The 20,040-nt window shown below is 33.5% G+C and overlaps 1 protein-coding gene across 1 annotated transcript in view; it reads left to right on the top strand.

Moving 5' to 3' along the window:
* The window catches only part of PCDH17 (protocadherin 17), a 95,807-nt gene extending 75,997 nt beyond the window's left edge, over nucleotides 1-19,810 (top strand). The window contains exon 4 of the mRNA XM_033177603.1: nucleotides 15,108-19,810. Within this exon, the coding sequence (XP_033033494.1) occupies nucleotides 15,108-15,790 (683 nt within the window). The 3' untranslated portion in view covers nucleotides 15,791-19,810. The remainder of the gene's footprint in view (nucleotides 1-15,107) is intronic.
* The last annotated feature ends 230 nt before the right edge of the window (nucleotides 19,811-20,040 follow it).

Here is a 20,040-nt window from a genome sequence, read left to right as displayed (position 1 = left end):
TAAGTGGGCCAAATCGTAATTATTTCATATTTTGAAAATTCTACCACTTATATTAATTTCATTTAGGATATAGTGTAGAATAAACTGATGGAATGGAAAGTGGGCTATACGGGAAAGAAAGACATTATTTTCTTTCGGTGTGAGTTGTTGGTGTAGATGCATTCTGCTTCACTGTTACCACCCGAAGAAATGTTTCACCTGAGAAACTGAGTCCCCAAATCCCTCTTTACTTTTGGACTCAATTACACATCATATTAGCTAAGTGCTACTTTGTGAAAATACGATAAAGACTTCTTTACACAATACTTTTAAAAACTTTACATAGCAGCCCCATATAGTTTCCTAAAGGCAAGGCAGAACCAAAATTATATACATTATAATGGCTAATTAGGCTAATGAATATTTAAATCACTGGAACTCCATAAATTATGCAATATATTTTATTCTCCAAGTATGCACTAGATGTGATTCAGATAATCTTGGAAAACACATTAACATTTGAAACAACTGGAAAAATTAAGTAACAAACAGAAAAAAGTATTCCTATCTCAGGTGAAATTTTAGCTCAACATATTATATTATTCTATGTCTGGATATCATCCAAGTCTCTGAGTCATTTGAAGGCTTTTGAGAGATTTGATTGGTTTCTGCATAGTTTAATCACTACATAAGGAAAACACTTGCTACTGGAGAAAATGATTATATCAGGTTGTTGCTGTGTTTGAAAAACATACATACCTATTATAGCAATCTAAGAATCGCAATTTTTCTTGCTTTATTCATGCCAGAGAAAGAGACAAGGTTGCTTTATTTCTTGTATGGAAATGAATGGAAATTAGAGGAAAAATACAACAGCTTTAAACAGACAAGGTTGTAGTTGGGAAAGTTATAACTGTCCTTGATTTGGGGGTAATAAGGTGAGAAGTTTGAAACACGAGCGTGTGCGTGTGCATGCGCACACACACACACATATAAGGTCTACATAAAGTCTTCCTTGTTACCCTTGAATAACTGATTTCACATTGATTAAATTTTAATTATTTGGGAAAAGAGTTATATATTTTCATTCAGCAAAAATTAAATTCAAAGGTATCATTTATAGCAATACATCATTTTGGATTTTAGAATGTAAATTCATATACATTATTTCATGTGTTCTTAATATATTTCTCTCTTGATCTCACATCCATTTCCTGCTCAAGTGTATGTGAATGCTCAGTGGTGCACACATGCACAGGCAAATGCACACCTGTGAAGAACCATGGTCATTTACCAACAAGAAACACAGAGCTAGTGTTGTGATTGAGCCCCAGGAAAACTGAAGCTGTTGTTAGGTAAATTAAGCCTGATTTTATGTCCACTAAGTGGTTCTCAGAGATTGTTGCCTTTAGGCAAGGCCCCTTCTATTCATTTCCATCTGGCATATGAATGTAATTATTTAGTCATGTGTATGAAGGATGCATGCATAACTATATGTACCTTTGCTTTTTAGCTGTATTCCTTGGGTGATAATTATGTGACAAATTTGAAGTTATCTTTTTACACTTACATTTTCTCAGTTAAAGTATCAAGATAATCAGCATAGCAAAGCTTGCAAATATTTTCTATGAACATATATACTATAAAACTCTTCAATTTAGAATACAACTGTTGAGACTACTGAATGTAGCTTTGCATATTTTTATTATCATAAATTACTATAATATAATAATTTTGTCTCTGTTATAAAATAATCATAATATTTTTATTTTTGTTTAAATTATCTCCCAAATAGTTCATATAGATATAATCTTTGTGTTTTATAGGTAATAAATACATCAATGAGTTATGCATCTTAGGATGTATAGTTTTTAATAAATTCTTAATCTAACAATACATTATTTATATTTGGGATTTTATGCAGATATACTTACTTTTAGTAATAAAACAACTATATTCAATAAGAAAAAAAGTCTAAGTTTCTTTTTACTAAGGACTGCTAACCTAGTAATTTTTCCATTTTATAATAATACCAGGTAGGTTTCCTTTGTGATCACAAATACTTTTTTCATTTAAACATTGAGCATTAAAATAAATATATTACTGGAAATTTGTCAAATCAAATAGTTTAATTGTAGTTCACTTACGGGTAGACCTTGGATTTTAATTCTGGGTAGCTTTATCTCAAGTCAAAAACTCATCTGGACCTGAAAAATGTACACATTCAAGGTTAGAGTGAAACTTACTTAAATTCAAGTTTTTTTCTCCTTTGTGTAGAGACTTTGTGATCCCAATTATGTGTTGAATAGAAGTGTCCACATTCTCCGATTGACTTACTAATTATATTTCTAAAGAAATTTTAGGGTCCATTTAGAAGATTACTGCTACTTTCCTAAGCATTATAAAGAAATTTGCTGTGAAAACAAATGTAAAAATCTGACTTGCTAGAATTTAAGTTTATTTATTTTTTAATATTAGCATTGCTTAAAAATTTTATTTTGGTCAGATTGTGGAGGTCTTAGAACACCAAACTGAATAATTAATCATACATCTATTTTTGATAATGAATATGAAAATTGTTAAATGACTCCTTGAAAATAACTTTGGTGTTTTAGACATGAAGTCCTTGCCCATGCCTATGTCCTGAATGGTACTACCTAGATTTTCTTCTAGGGTTTTTATGGTATTAGGTCTAACATTTAAGTCTCTAATCCACCTTGAATTAATTTTCGTATAAGGGGTAAGGAAAGGATCCAGTTTCAGCTTTCTACTTATGGCTAGCCAATTTTCCCAGCACCATTTATTAAATAGGGAATCCTTTCCCCATTTCTTGTTTTTGTATATAAACGTTATGCACATGTACCCTAGAACTTAAAGTATAATAAAAAATAAAAAAAAATAAAAAAATTAAAAATTACAAAAAAAAAAAAAGAAAATAACTTTGGCAGCAACAAAAAATCACTTATTTCTAAGATTGAATGAAAAGATTATTAATAAGAAAAACTCAAAAATAGCATGTTTGAATTAAGAAAGACGGTCTTAATTAGTTCTTCTGTTATATCAACATGAATTCCTTTTTAGATTAGATTCAGATTGCAAGTCTGAAAATAAAATAATTGCTTATATATTTGTATTTATTTTCAAATCACAGAAAATACTCTCCAAGATGAGAAAGTATTTAAAACATCACTGTTAGCCACTTTTTTGTCTCCATACTGCATGTTGCATGGTACCATTTTCTTTAAAAACACATTTTTATTTTTACTGTGATTCAGAAACAGCCCTCTCCAGTAGCTTTTTTGCCCCTCAGTTTGATTATATAGCAGGATAATCTAAAGAGCCACATCTCCTCTCTTTTAATATGTAAATTTCCTGACCTCTTTTTACCAATTCCTCCATTGCTTCAGTGTGTTTTAATGATTACAAAACATTAAAGCTGTTACTAGAAAAATGACTTGTCATTGCCAGTAAAACCTATTTCAAGAAACATTTCTGTATATTTACTTTAGAACATGGATATTGAGTGCATTGATTTTACTTAAAGTTTTATTCTTGGGATGAACCACTTGTAGAGGATAAAACACATCAGCTTCCAATAAATTTATAGCACAGTTACAGGTAATAAGAACAGAATGGTTTTAAAGAGGTAATTCCAAGAACAGCCTTTATTCAAAATGTCAGTTGTCATTCCTTTCCTACTCTTTATAGATACTTTTGACTATTTAAAATAATAGTAGCCATAAGATTCACAGTTTCAGCAGCTTAGTGGTAGGGGTACTTGTTTGAGTAAGATCAAGGCCAAATTGTTTAGGTCCAAATGCCTGTATTTTATTCTAAAGTTACCTTTGGAAATTATCATTTTAATTGTCCTCTCTGAAAGATTCCACTTCATAGGAGACATTTGTATGTATTTATTAAAGTATGTATTCATTATTATTTTTCTGTGTGTGTGCATGCACGCACATATACACGTATGCATGAACGCATTGAGGGCATCTAGCTTTAGTTTTTACATTTTTGTTATATAAGTGCTTTGTGCAGAATCATTTATAGAGTAGTATAGTTTCCTATATATTTCTCACTCATTTGAATCTTTAAAAAACCTTTTGTATTACTTCTTTCTTCAAAAGTATAATATTTTTGAAAATATTTCTCTGAGCAAGACATCCATCTATTCATCTAAACATGTTCATCTAATTTGAGTTAACAAAGGAAACCTTAGATCTATCCCGAATAGAAATCTTTGAGTTTAATAAATAGCTTCTGGAAACTAGAATGTCATTAAAAATATTAAAATATTAAAAACATTCTTTAAAAATCTATCTTCTGGGACTCCCATATCCTATTGGCAGAGGTTGATTGCTAAATAATAAGCCAGAGAAGATGAACTGCATCTGAATTAACTGTTTTCTGAGAGTGCTAAAACTGACACCTGATTCTGTTTGCTTGTTTCTAGCAATTGAAAACAAGAGCTGCTAGAAACAAAATGAACAACAGGATTTAAACTGGTAAATAGATATACATCCCAATAGCAATCAGATAGCAGGCAGAGAAAAACACTAATAAGACTCTCTTGCTTGCTTCTTACAACGAGTTTGGCTTAATAGGCATGTTTTCATTGACCTTCCTTACAGGATTACCACTTTGCTAGGAGGATGACTTGAATCTTAAATGTATTCATCCATGTCATCAAAAACGGTGTCATTATCAAAGATGGGGTTAGCTTACAGAGGCAATAAAAGCATAAGGAAAACATCCTCTCTGAAGATGAAGAATAGTAGAATACTTAAACAGTCTTGGGTCTGAAATTCACAGTATTATTTAAGTTGCTAGAATTTTAAATTTGTCCTTGTAAACCGAACAGGTTTTGCTAACTACTGCATGCCGGAGCATAGGTTTCTCACTGCATATAGATCAGGTTCTTCTGGAAATTGCATTAACTCTTTCAAGACTCTAAAATTACAAAGACTTATTAATTAGTTCATATGTTGATGATAGCTGTTGGCTAAAGTGTAAGCTACAGAGACAGCTCACTTAAAAGAGAAAACTGTCTCATTTGACACGGCAATGCAGTAGAGAAAAAAAAAAAGACAAACATAGCAGAGAAGAGAGAAACCTATAGGTGCTGAGGTGTAGTTTTCATGATACTCACTGTTTTCCATAATTTAAAATTATAAAGAGGTGATTATTTAACTATAGGCTTTGATTTCAATAACAGTGTCACTGGTTTAAAAAATTTCCTAAGGGGAAATTATTCTGACCTCCAAGTTCAAGTAGAATATATGTCAGGCAGGATTTATTTATCTCATAACTTAAAATGGTATCCTTAATAATAAATAGAGAACTTTATATTTTCTATATAAACATTGTTTTTAACAGACATCTGATGTTACTGTAAATAATGTGTATCTCACAGCAATAGACAGTTATAATGTACAACCTCATTTGGTCCTGGGATCACTCTGAAAACTGACAATATAGGCTCACAAATGAATGGTCATGAAATGAGTAATATATAAAGTATATAGTTGTTCTGATTATAGGCTACCCATAGTATTTGATAACTTTTAATTGAATGATGCTTTCCATCAATTAAAGCATTTTGTTCAAATTCAGAAGTGTACATTGAGTGTGTCATATATTCAAGGAATGGAATGCTGAAGAATATACTGTAGTATCGTGATTTCAGGGAACTTTAGGGTCTCCAGGTAAACAGATAAAAAATAATAAGGAATGCAGAGTAATGCTGTAATATATAATTCAATGGGAAAATTGTTACATTATCTTCAAATAAAATATAAATGCTTATTTAGAAAAAAATGGAATTTTTAAAATTTCTTGTTCTTTATATAGTGTATCAAAAACCTTTTCAATGGAATGGTGTGTCAAATTTGAAAAGTGTTCTGAGATTCAACATCCATCTTATGCGTTGTTGTTCCCTTGGCTTTGTTGATACAGTTTTTACCTCTCTTTTGAATACCTGAAGAATCTCCTTTGTTCCAGACTCTCCATTTTCTCCATTGGTCTTCTAAAATAATCCTTGAATATTTCAAATATTTTATCATATGAAATGTTATGTTTGGTTAATGATAATAGAAAATTAGAGGAAGAGGGAAAAAAGACAAAGTAGATATAGGAAAAAGAAATATTTTCTAATGAAGAATTTAAAAATGCAAAACTTATGCTGGTAATGTAAAATACCAGTTTAAATGTACATTAAGGCTTTCTTTAGTTTAGAAGAAGCAAGATGAGATGAAAGCTGAAAGCTGAATTTGAGGACTGGAATGCCTATTCCAGCGAATCATTCAGGTCTTATTATGTCTGTTGGAGATACTCTGGCTTAAGCCAAAAACTCCAGATATCTGTTTTTAGAAATAACGCTGATTTGGATTCTATTTACCCTACAGCTCATCCCAATTCTGTAGTTTCATAAATGGTGTCTGATATCTTTCCAATCAACCACCCAAATAATTCAAAAATCTTTGAGACATATGATACACTGCTACATTAAGTTTGGTCTTTTATTTAGAACTTTCCCATTCTTTTTTCAGATCCTAGCAAATTTTCTCTTCATTGTTATGTCAAGTGTTGCCATTGCAGCTTAAGTCCTTTGACCTATAAAGCTGGTCTGTAACTGCCCTGTGAAGTGCACATTCCCATGTGAGGTGTGTTTCTTTTCTTAGTCTTTCTTTACCTGGACCACCCTCTTTCTGCTCCCCACTCTCTATTGAAACCCTGATCAGCCTTTGAATCACAGATCAAGCACCACCTCTTGCATAAAGCCTTTCACAAGATTACAACCTATACTTTTCTCTGTATTTCTGATGCTTGACATTCATATGACATAGTTCAAAATGTAATTGATCATGAATATTTCCCATGTAGCTGATTTCATATCTACTTTTTAGTTTCCAATAAGAGTTTACACTCATCGGTGAAGACAGATAGTCTTACAAACTTCAGAATTTTAAAAGTAGATAGACGTAGGTTTATTTACCACAGGCCTGTCTCCAACAAAGCACTCATTCTACAACATTCTATCCAAGATACCCCTCCTTGAAAACTTTCAGTTCCTCAGCAAAGTGTGGGAGGTGTGTAATGCATTTTTACCTTGTAAATTATTGCGTGTAACTTCTTTAAAGTAATTGCTGAACTACACATATCTAATGCACCCACAAAATGTGAGCCGTCTTTACACTGGTGGGACATTTGAATTGTATTGTTTTTCCTTGAAAGTGTCTGCCAGCGCACTTTTCTCAAAGTGAATATAAACCTTTTTCTAGTGGTATAGTATTGAACTTCAGCCAGTTCTCTTCAGGGTACCTGTTAGGAAAAAGATGGTTCCATTTAGCTGTGCCTTTGCTTCCAAGCATCTGCTGCTGCCCCAGGTAATGGCTGTGCCTACAGAAGGGAACTCAGGGAAGGGACAGGTTAAATTTTCAATGTTAATCTCAGAGTGGCATGCCATGGGACACAAATTATATTTGTGCCATAAATTCCCAATGCATGGCTTAGATTCTCATTGTTTTGTAGTCCTAGCACTTCCGTATGAAATACTGTTTTGCATTTATTCTTTATCATATTTCATTTCAATTTGTCTTAAGTTCTGTCCACCTTAGAGCACTATCTACGTGTGGTCAATATATATGCCAGAAAATTCCACTCTGGTAAACATTTTACTATGTCCAAAGGGTCACAAACACTTAAAACCATCCCTGAAGGTGTGCAGGTGCATTGAATAGTAAGTGCGAATGCTCCAAACTGCTCCAAATACCCAGCTGTGATTGGATTCACTTGCTTATGATATAGGACAGTGATTTCTGGTGTCTGAATGCAGCCGTGGCAATACATTCAAAAGCATTGTGTGATGCAGGTGCACGCTAGAGGATTGGTACTTCAAAGCTGCTGTGGTTTGACTATTTGATAGTATTATAACAACTTCCTCTTCAAAATGTGCTCTCTGCTATCAAAAGCAGATAGAATGACACTTCACAATGTAAATTCTGGAAGCCAGATTAGCAGTGCGTACTCCTCAGAATGTATACATTTTTTTCTCATAGTATTTTTATTATTTGAGCTATATTTTAAATTTATAATTCTTTATGGGACTGATTTCTTTAAAAATAATTTTAGCTCCTGGGGTCCTATGTCTAAGTTTTCCTCGTTATATCACTGCCAACATGTGAACAGGCAGCTTCATGAAATAAGCGTATCATAACAAGATATATTTTCCTCATTACATTAAAAAATAAAAGCATCAAAAGACATTCTATATCTATTTATCTGTATATTAGTTACTTGATTAAGAAACAACATGTATCCCTGTGTACAAGTGAGACACATGGGAAATACAATGCTATAGAAGAGTAGCTTAGTTAAGCAAGCGATGGATTCTCCGATTAACATTTTTTCTTACCCAACCCTGTTCTTCCCTGCATAAAGGATAAAACAAGCTTATTAAAAATGGTGTTAAAATAAAACTTGGAAGTAGGAAAAAAATTCCGGGAAATTTGTAATATTAGAATGCCCATTTAAAAATCTGGCACAGGAAAAAATAATTTTGATACAACTTACTTATCCAGAACTGTCTCTAGAAATAATATTGAAAGCAAAAATTTTACTCCTTATAGTCAGATAGTGAGAACAGAATATTTATTTTTAACAATATACAGGTAAATGGGACATAGAAGTCATAAGTAGAAATAATAATGTGTATGAATATAGATTGTTAAGGTACCATTTATATGGAATGATTCATTCTATCATTAAAACAAGTGTAAAGGTTTTATAGGATGGGAAAAGAAAGCAAGTGAATAGTAATCAACATAGCCATAAAAAGAAAGAACTCTTTATGTTAGAAAAGTGTCAGTTCACAGAATGTGGTAAATTATGTCAACTCACTGAAAGAAAAATCCATCTTATTAGAAGTATGTTGGACGATTTTCCAATTAGATTTCTATTTATCTATTTATCATTGATGTTTTCTCTATGTTAGAATATATTGGGATAAACTGCAATTTGTTGTGGTCATAGGAAAGTGTTTGCACATGCATGTGTGGGTAATTGTGTGTATGTGCTGAAGAAAGAAAAAGGCCATAAAATCAAGGTATTGTTATACCATTAAAGCCTCTTAACTGAAAACTATTACTGCCCATGAGCTTCCAGCCAAAGGTCTTGGTTTGGCTTGGTTTGCAGAGAGATCAAGAATTTGTGATGGGTACTTAGCTTAGATTCTGCAGAATTAATCTACAGAACACTAGTGCAAACCATAAATAGAGACGAGTGCTTGCTTTCTGATTTTCCAGACAGCTAATTAGGTATTATGAAAGCTTACATTGGTGAAAGAAGGTAAATTAGAAACAAAAAAAGAATAATGGGAACAAATAAAAACTAGACTTCCATTTATAGAGTTGTCTGCTTGGAAACAACTCTAATATTAAGATGCTGTTAGAAACGATACCAAATACCACAGTAATAGAAGAGTATGACTTCTATTTAAATCTGTTTACAAAAGAGAAATAAGACCATTTGGTTGACAATCGTAAAGCACAGATAACTTTCTGAAATGTCTTTTTCCCCTGTTCACAACAATTTAGACTGACTTTATTGATGTCATGATTTATAGATTTTGGTTTTTAAGTGTCTGTGACACAGACATTTATCTCATCATTATAAAATGCACATAGGAAACTCCTGTGCTGAAAACTATATGCATGTTTTCAGATGTACAAATATGTGAGTTCCCAAGGCACTAAGTAAGTGTGAAACTCAGGGGAGGACATCCTTTTATGCTCTCTAAAATTTCCCTAAGTGGTCACAAATTATTTTTGTAGTGCTTTGAAGACAGGGAAAACAAGTTTAAAATTCTGACTTGTGACAAATTTCTGCCTGAGAGCAAGACAGAATAGAATAAAGAGGTAGATTCTCTCCAAAGTAAGACTTTTTTGGTTGGTTCCTAGGCATATTTCCTGTGTTTGGACACTACAGAATCAGAACCCACAAGTGTTTTTTCCTGAACTTTCCACAGTAACTATGTTCAACTGAGGCCCACTTATCTTTGTTAATCTTGGTTGATTTTAATAACACTTTGGTTTCAACTTTCCATCTTATACATGGTAATTTTTGGCATCATTGAAATGGTTATGCACTCTTGTGATATAGTGACATTATACAATTAAAACATATTGTAAAATTAAATTATGTAACATTTGTGAGAGACTATTAAAACCCAACAATTGGCCTGGCATGGTGGCTCACACCTGTAATCCCAGGACTTTGGGAGGCCGAAGTGGGTGGATCATAAGGTCAGGAGATCGAGACCATCCTGGCTAACACAGTGAAACCCCGTGTCTACTAAAAATACAAAAAAAATTACCCGGACCTGGTGGCATGCGCCTATAGTCTCAGCTACTTGGGAGGCTGAGGCAGGAGGATGGCGTGAACCCGGGAGGCGGAGGTTGCAGTGAGCCGAGATCGCGCCACTGCGCTCCAGCCTGGGCTGCAGAGTGCGACTCTGTCTCAAAAAAAAAAAAAAAAAAAAACCCCAACAATTTAAAAGCAGATAATTTGATGTTTTTATCTAAGTATTTTTTCCTCACATAGATATAATTTAGAATAATTTCACAATGGCTTAATTCTTCTGAAGGTATATTTTGTTACAAAATGATTGCTTGCTTGATATCCTTAAGATTAAGCTGTTAAACTGCTTAGTGTAGGTTAAAAAAGAGAAAGATAGAGAGCTTCAGATATTATCAGCCAATATGAATATGCAGATTTCGGGTATCTTTATGTCCAAATCCATTTTAATTACATGAAATTCAAAATCAGAGACAGTTAAAGTGTTGATCTTATCATAGATTTTGCACCAAGGCTTGTGGCAAACGGGAAGACTAAAATGTTGCTTATGAATGCTTTTAGTCTGAAAGATGTATATGTGTACATTAATATATATATAAACTTTGTTAATATATAAACAAATATGTAAAATATTATTTTATTTATAATAATAAAATATTATCTTATTTTTGTACCTCTTATATCATGAATTTAGAACTTCCTGGGATTCACCTGTATTTCTCTTACGGCAATTGCTTGCGGTGTTCATAAATGCATAGGTTATGGATTTAAGATTTTCTATCTTATTAATGAATTTTTAGACTGTCTTGGAAAAAGCTAAGTTTTATCACAAACATAAAAATAAAGGTTTGTATACAATATGAATATGTGTGCATGTGTGTGTGTGTGTGTGTGGTTTACGGTGCAGGTAAACTGCGAGTACTATAGTCTTTTGAGTTACTTCATCTGTTTTACAGAAATGTCATATAAATTAAGAGGCACAATTGAACTAATTAAGGCTACTGCATTTCGATACTTCCCTTTGAGGCCTGCATAATAGTCAGATGCAGCAACAGGAGTATAGAAAGTGATTCTTAATACTAAAAAAGTGTTTAAAGTTATTTGAATGTCACATGATGTTTCAGGGAATCATGCTTTTAAAGGATTAGACACTATAAACTAATAGTTTATAACTGTAAACACTATAGTTTACAGTGACTAATATAGGCAGAACTGCCCACAGTTCCAACTTGTGTACTTTAGAATTGTTTTCTTTCTGCAATATAAACATGCTTATCTGTGAGTATCTCTCATCTGCATACTATTTAGATTTTGTTATGTTTCTTGGCAAGGGATGCATTCTGTGAAGGGGTGATCATGTTATATTGAGGAAAGTAGGAAAATAAAACTAAATAATCTCTTGGTAATCCCAGATTGAACCTGAAGAAAAAAAGAAAAAAGTGAATATTGGGTCGACTATTTTTGATTTGATTTCTTCTGTTCAGGATTTCTGGACTTGTTTTCTGGTGTATATATTGAATATATGAAATGGTGGCTATCTAAATAATTTGCTTTTGTTTTCATTTCCACAGCTTATAATTCAACATATCTATTCCAGAATCCATTCCCCTTAAAGTACAGAGAGCAGTTTGACCATCTACCTTAGAACTGTAGGGCTTAAGTAAATACCCCTCAATGTATTTAATATAAATATAAAAAATTTAAAAATAAAAATTTTATTATACACACTTAACTTATTGAGCACATTTTAAAAAGTAGAAGGTACACATGGCAGAAATACTGCTAATACAACTTTTCTTGTCTTAAACATACCATGTCTTTGTGGCAGCTTTCCCTCCTTCTCCCTCCGCACTCCACTCTCCCTTCATCTCCCCGCAGCCCTTGAGTTCCTCTCATTCTCCTTTCCCTCCTTCCCTTCACTTTGTTTTGCTTCTTCCCTTTCTACTTTCTTCCTTTTCTCCATTTGTCTTTTTTTTGTCCAACCATTCATTGTATATTATCTGTCTCTTCTTTCTGTATTTACCTATTCATCTATTTATGTTTCTTCAAAAATGATTTTCCTCTCTCACAAATTCTAACTTGACCCTTAGCAGTTAGAGTTCACTTCGTGCTCATAGTTTCTGCTATTTGTACAAAAGTGTCCATTCAATTTTCTTCACTGCCTGTGAACTGCTGCCATCAAAATTATAGTCTAATCACAAGGTGAACAGCTTGTAATGTATCGTAATCAATACTCAAAATGTACCCCCCACGATGTGACATAAAGGAGTTAAGTAAAATGCTGCAGATTTTCAGCAGTGACAAGCAAACAATAATTTTATGTTGTTGGTTTCAAATTCAAGGTCGATTTACACTTTCATACGTCTGCATTATTCTCTTTTTCTCTCTCTTAAATTCATATTGAATTCATTCAGTGTTAGCTATCCAAATAGCTACAATGAAAGGCTGGTCAATATGAAATATGAAGCTACATTAGCATATTTTGAAGACAGTGTATGAGTTACAAATGAATTTAAAAAAATAAATGATGCTAGAAGATACAAAGTATTACTGAGTGAAATAAATTGTAAAGTTTTCTAATTTTCCTTCTTTTTGAAAGATAAAATTTGTTGAAAGCTATCTATTTATTGAAATGATATTATATATTTTTTTAACATTTACTGACAGATATAAATAAGGTAATATTTATGATTCCTATTTAGAGTAGATAAAGGAAACATAGACTGATACCTGATATTGAATCTTTCTTTTTGCTTTTCTACGTGTTTATTTACTTATTTATTTTGAGACAGGGTTTAACTCTGTCACTCAGGCTGGAGTGAAATGGCATGATTACAGCTTACTGCAGCCTTGACTTCCTGAGCTCAAGCCATCTTCCTGCCTCAGCCTCCGGAGTAGCTGGGATGGGAAGCACGCACAACCTTGCCTGGCTAATTTATTTTTTTTTTTTTTATTTTTGTAGAGGGGCATCTTGCTATGTTGCCCAGGCTAGTCTCAAACTCCTGGGCTCAAGTAATCCTCCTGCCTCAGACTCCCAAAGTGCTGGGATTATAGGCATAAGCCACCATGCTGGGCCAATATTGAATTTCTGATACCCCCTTTTAAAAAATTTCAGCTCTAATTTAAATACATAAATAGAGGCTTCTGAATAAAATTAATGCCTAGTTTCTGCTGCTCTTCATGTCTGTCTAACAGTCTTTCAATTTGTAGATAGTAGATGCACTGTGAGACTACTTTTCAGCATTCTTTCCTGCATAATAAATTTAACAGTGAATATTTAATTTACTCATAAGAAAACATTTCTTTTAAAAAATGACAAAATTAAAATAGAAGAAAGATACCTAATTTTTTTTTATGTTTCGCAGGTGTGAATAAATAGTATAGTATCTTTGTTCTGTCAAGACACCATTTGATTTCTTCCTTCAAAATTTCAATCTCTTAAGAAATTATTTTATCTTAAAACCTTTTGAGATAAAACAGATTGTAGGCTTTTTAATGTAAATAATTATTTACATGTTTTAAGTATAAATTTAGGTTTCATATATAGCTTTGAGAAGTGATATACAAATTTATCAATGCTGTTGCATTTGCTGCTATTTTAAATACATCTTTCATGTGGAAGTCTTTTCTTGCACAGGACACTCTAAATTTGTGGGGATCAACCAGCATCAATTAAATGGCAAATCCCAAGAGCGCCTAAAACTGTAGGCACTTCTATTCCCATTACGTAAAGGTAAACTGTAAATATCCTCTCCTAAAAGTAAAAGTCTCTGATTTAAAAACAATCATTAACCACAATAGGCACAACCACTTATTGAAGAAAGGGACAACTGGGAAGATATAGCTCAAAGTTATGGCTTAAACTATTGGGGTCAATGGAAGTATGCAGCTGTTCTATAATTAAGGTTTTTTTTTTTTTTCATATTCCACGTTCAGCATCTGTGAAGTAGAGATCATTAAAATAATGTTTTATTTAGATTCTCTATTGGCAAAGGAAAAAAGTAAAAATTCTCACAGAAAGTATTATTATTTAAAATGGGAAATCATGACTTGTCATTCATTTTGAACTATATCTGTTGAGTAAATGCATTTTTACCTACTTACACCCAAAAACAAAAAGCTGAACAGAAAACTGATTACATGATCCATAAGCCTATCTAATAAAATAGGAATGTGCACTTTTTGACAAGCTTATTCATAATACATTCTGACAAAAAATTCCATTTGCCACTCTCAGTAGGAAAAGTAAGCATTTAAAGGAAACCTTTTATTTCATGACTGTCATCCAAACAACAATTACAAGCAAAATAGTGATAAAACATTTTTTAAAGAGCAGCTTAGAATTTGTTATGGAAGTTTACAATCCAGTTTTTGCCCTGTTATTTGATTTGAAAAAAATAATACTGATAATCTTTTTTGAAGTTCACTGTTTCTAGGATGAGTTATAGAGAACAAAGACTAACTGATATCCCCAGGAGTTTAGTTTACAGTGATGATCTGTTCTACTGAGAATGATTCTCCAATGGCCACCTCTTACTTCTTCCCAGGCTATGGGAATTCGTTAATATCTAGAGAATAGGCTTAAATTAAACCATTGTCTCAACCAGCAGGTTTATGCAACCATCCTGAAATGTTTTAATTATTGTTTTCTTTTCCTTTTTAATTAAGAGACCAGAGGTCAAGCAAGCCCATTGAGAGCTGATCAGAGCCTCTGTAGAAATTTAAAGAAAACCCTAATGATTGGATTTGCTGTTTTCTCTTTTGTTTTGCAGAACCAGAAGAGTGTGTTAATTGCACAGATGAATGCCGAGTGCTTGGTCATTCTGACAGGTGCTGGATGCCACAGTTCCCTGCAGCCAATCAGGCTGAAAACGCAGATTACCGCACAAATCTCTTTGTACCTACAGTTGAAGCTAATGTTGAGACTGAGACTTACGAAACTGTGAATCCCACTGGGAAAAAGACTTTTTGTACATTTGGAAAAGACAAGCGAGAGCACACTATTCTCATTGCCAACGTTAAACCTTATTTAAAAGCCAAACGTGCCCTGAGCCCTCTCCTCCAAGAGGTCCCCTCAGCATCAAGCAGCCCAACCAAGGCATGCATCGAGCCTTGCACCTCAACAAAAGGCTCCCTGGATGGCTGTGAAGCAAAACCAGGAGCCCTGGCTGAAGCAAGCAGTCAGTACCTGCCCACTGACAGTCAGTATCTGTCGCCTAGTAAGCAACCAAGAGACCCTCCCTTCATGGCTTCTGATCAGATGGCAAGGGTCTTTGCGGATGTGCATTCCAGAGCCAGCCGGGATTCCAGTGAGATGGGTGCTGTTCTTGAGCAGCTTGACCACCCCAACAGGGATCTGGGCAGAGAGTCCGTGGATGCAGAGGAAGTTGTGAGAGAAATTGATAAGCTTTTGCAAGACTGCAGGGGAAACGACCCTGTGGCTGTGAGAAAGTGAAAAAAAAAAAAAAAAAAAAAGGCATTGGCATTTTCTTGTCTCTTCTGTTGATTTAAAGATGATTCCTCCTGGTGATAACCCATTTTACAGGGATGAAGAAAGACCAATGCTGCTTTAAGGCTTTTAGTGAACATCTGAAGTGCCCACAAGTATGTTCTTTCCACTGCTGTTTCTTTTTCAGAGATAACAATGGTTTCGTTTTGACCAAACTTATATTAGGACAGAATTATTGATGCTTAAAGAGAAAAGAAAAAAATAGAAGAAAAAGGAGAGAAGAAAAAGGAGGATGAGAACAATTACCTTTGACAATCTGTTAGGAAGGTATGCAGTGTGAGAATTGAAGTATTTCTGATCACTCTCAGACTGTCCTCCGTGATTTATGCTGACTTAACTGTTTACCTATAAACCCCATACAAAGCAGGGTCATAATTTGTGATCTGTGGTGGATTTCTAGCAGTCATCACAGGCTTCTACTGAAAGTCCTGAAAAGACCTTGCAGTAGTCCAAGCTACACCAAACATTAACACATATTTGTGGTAAACATTTCTGTATAAAGTTACCTGACACACATATAAACACAAGGAACATTCCATATCATTAGTCAAAAACAAAAACAAAAACAACAAAAAAAAACCTTTGGTCATTTGTAAGACATCTCATGTCGTATAAAAGTTAAATGTAAAAAGATATAGTCCATTTTGTCCTGCACACACGTAGACTAATTTCACGTCATTAAAGGAGAAGAAAATTTAAAGATTTAAAATGCCTATTTAGCATTTTAGTGTCCAACAAAGATTTAAACAATGTTGAGTATGTTTTAAATTTGACATAGAAAAGTTCTAAAAATTAGTTATCATTGAGTGGTAAGATTCAGAGAAAATTAACTTGATTAATATGTTTTATTCATTTGTGGACACTAAAATAGCTCAGGAAAGTTGAAAATGTCTTAGACATACACAAGTCACATGACCATTTAAATGTGCAAATGTAAGAAGATTCAATGTGTTTACATCAAATGACATATTTTTATTGATTTATTGCAGATTCAGTGCATATGAGCCAAATTGTTGAGTGTATAAGAGCTATATTGTGTATTTTATTAAATTAATATATAGTTGTGTTGCAAAAATATTTGGGCTTATATTGTAAATGGCAAGTGTTGCCTCGGTAGCTGTCGAACTCTATGAGTTTTGTTTTTTCCTGCTTCCTTTTCCCCATGGAGTGTGGGAAGCAGTGCCTCAGAGCAAAGTCTCTTGTTTAATGTATAGTCTACCAAGTACTACAGTACATAATCTGTTCAAAATGTGTTTGAGTGAGCTGATGGAGCTAACTGAAAGGTCAAAAAATACATCCATCAGTCATGGTTATGTGCAAGTCCTTGTAGAAGATTTTATTAAAGTCATACTAAATCACAAGAATTAACATTTGTACCAATATCTGAAACTTCTTCATGTTTTTTCAATAACATACAGCTTCTGCCTATGTAGATATTATACCATCAGCTGGTTCTCAAAGTATTTTAAGTGGTTCAGATGTGTGTTCCCATTATATTTCAAAAACATGAAAAATGCTTTAATGCATGTATGTACCAGCAGTGGTTACTTGCATTGTGTAGTGTTTTTCAAGAGGTCTGTGTCTTAACAAAATGTTTTCCTTTATCTCAGTGCTCTTCTGCCTCTTTTTGTTGGTGTCCTTTGAGAACAATACACCTTCTATTCCTTCATTTGGTTACACCTTTTTTGTGACATTTAGTGAGTTTCAAACTTAATTCCATATGAGGCTAAGAAACCTCAAATTTCAGGAATTGGGAAAAATAAAATTAGCACTTGCAGAAGTAGCAGCAGATGGGAAAATGCCTTGATTGACATTTTCTTTCAGCATTTAAAATTTTTGGCATTTTACAGCTTCATGACAAACAGTTTTGTGCCCATACCTTAGAAAATGTGGTGCTGAGTTAAATAAAGGCTGTTTGAGCACTGGAGCAGAAAAATGCATTATTTGCAAACTGGTGGAGAATTTTGTGCCTTCTCTTCTGGCCACCAAGCCAGTGTAGAAACAGCATAAATGTCATAAAAAGTCTTATATTTAAAACAAAAACAAAAGCAAAAACAAACATTGAATTAAATTAAGTTTTGTAATTTTAAACTTTAAAAACTTCTACTAAAAATACTTTCATCAAATGCCATCAATATTTTAAACTGTACCTCGTTTGCAAAACTGCTTTGAGAGGGAAGAGTGGACAACTCCCATCAGCCTTATTCTCTTGAGAACTATATTTTGGTTCCTAGTAACAGCCTTTCCAAAGCTCTACTCTTGGTTTTTATTACTCATAAATGTTTAAATTAGAAAAGAAGGGATCTTGTACATGTGAAACCTAATTGACTCTCTATATTTTGGACAATTTATGTATCTGAAATGTGTTGTCTCTGTTATATGATGTTATTTTTGCCAGGAGACTACAGGTTGATTTAGCTTGATAGCTGAAATTTGATGGAAAACTGATTTCCATTTAGTCTTACCAAGTGTTGCCTCTCTCTTACTAGACAGATAACCACTTAGTAAAATCTAAAGCAGTATGTAAATGAAATCAGCAAAGAGAGTAGGGTTTATTTTTTAAACATTCTTAATGCTAAGTAACCAGTTGTTCAATTTATTATATGTGTCTGAGGACATTAAAACACCATAAGATTTTAAGAATTGGTTGTGCCAATGTGTGAGGGATTTACCTTTAGGCTCTCTGTCACCAGTGATTTACTAGTGTTAGCTGTTTAACACATTATCTGTATTTAATAGTGATTATTTATTTACAAGTTGGTGGTAATACAGCAGTCAGGACTCTAAGCTTTTATAGATGAATTGAAGAAATCTCGCTTTCATTCATTTAGCTGGCAACTGCCTTTATCACAGACCTCTGGTGCTTGGCTTTCAAGGAAGCCTATGAGATGCCAAAATCACACCTTTAGGGAGAAACTTGCTCTAATAGGTGATGCATGAGTAAACAGTGAGATTTGAAGGGGTTTTAGCATAATTTAGAATGTGAAAAAAATATCAGTTCACATCTTTCAAGTACTAACCCCTCAAAAATATCCCACACATACAAAATATGTGATGTGATACTACTTTAGGTCTTTTAGGTCTTTAAGTAACTGAAGTTAAGCACAGGAAAAAAAAAATCACTTCATGGAAATTTCAGTAAGAAACCCAAACTTCTGAAAATTGCTTACAGATGAACTAAAAAAAAAAAAAAGCAACAAAATAACCTTTTCATCAGAGTTAAAAGTAGTGAGAATCTGTGTTAGTTATACCTATACCAAAGTAAACATTAAAGAGACATATCATGCAATTTCAAAGAATTCTTTCATGCTATTTCTTAACCTGACACTTCTAACTTTATTGCAGGCAATAGACAAAGATTGGCTCACTACTCCATAGGTTAATTGAATTCCTGGTTGAGAAACTAACTTGTTTTGTTTTCCAAAATTAGCTGAAATCTTGTAAAACTTGACTTCCCTTTAAAGGATCTAGACATTGCTCAATTTAAAATATGGCACCATAAAAAAAGCCATGTAGTAATAGTGCATATGCTTTTTTAGAACCAGGTTAAAAGCTGTTTGTTATCTAATAGAGTAGAAGTTACTGAGTTCGACAAATAGACAGGTCTGGCATAATATATGCCCAGTCATAATTGTCTGATTATGTTCTTTTGACAACAGACAGCATTTATCAGAACATTAATTCAAATGAGAGTTTTGGCTATCAAGATGTGTTGATTCGAAATATAATTGAATGAGACCTGATTAAAGTCTGACTGTCCTGGCCCCAGTGTTTTGCAGGTTGGCTATTTCCATTATCAGCCCATCACTCCATAAGGTTCTTAGCTGCACCAAGTGATTGGTGAACAAGGACAACAACAAAAGCAGCATACATTGTATGGATTTATCTCAACGCTATTGTTCAATGGCTGTGTTTAATGTGACCTATCTGGAAAATGAGGACTCTGAATAAAAACTATTACTAATAGTGGTGTTGCCTTCCCTTGAATTCATTAACACAGAAGGGATGTGTTACACACTGCATATCACAGGGACCCTGATCATGATTATTTTAAAAAAGCAAACTGTGGCATCACAGCTCATTTTGCTAGTTATCTGCTTGACAGTAAAATAAGACTTAAAAAAAAATACTTGGCCGGGCGCGGTGGCTCAAGCCTGTAATCCCAGCACTTTGGGAGGCCGAGATGGGTGGATCAC

The sequence above is a fragment of the Trachypithecus francoisi genome, unplaced genomic scaffold (assembly GCF_009764315.1).
Source record: "Trachypithecus francoisi isolate TF-2019V2 unplaced genomic scaffold, Tfra_2.0 Lachesis_group18, whole genome shotgun sequence".
NCBI lineage: Eukaryota > Metazoa > Chordata > Mammalia > Primates > Cercopithecidae > Trachypithecus > Trachypithecus francoisi.
This window is presented reverse-complemented; position numbering and strand designations above follow the sequence as displayed.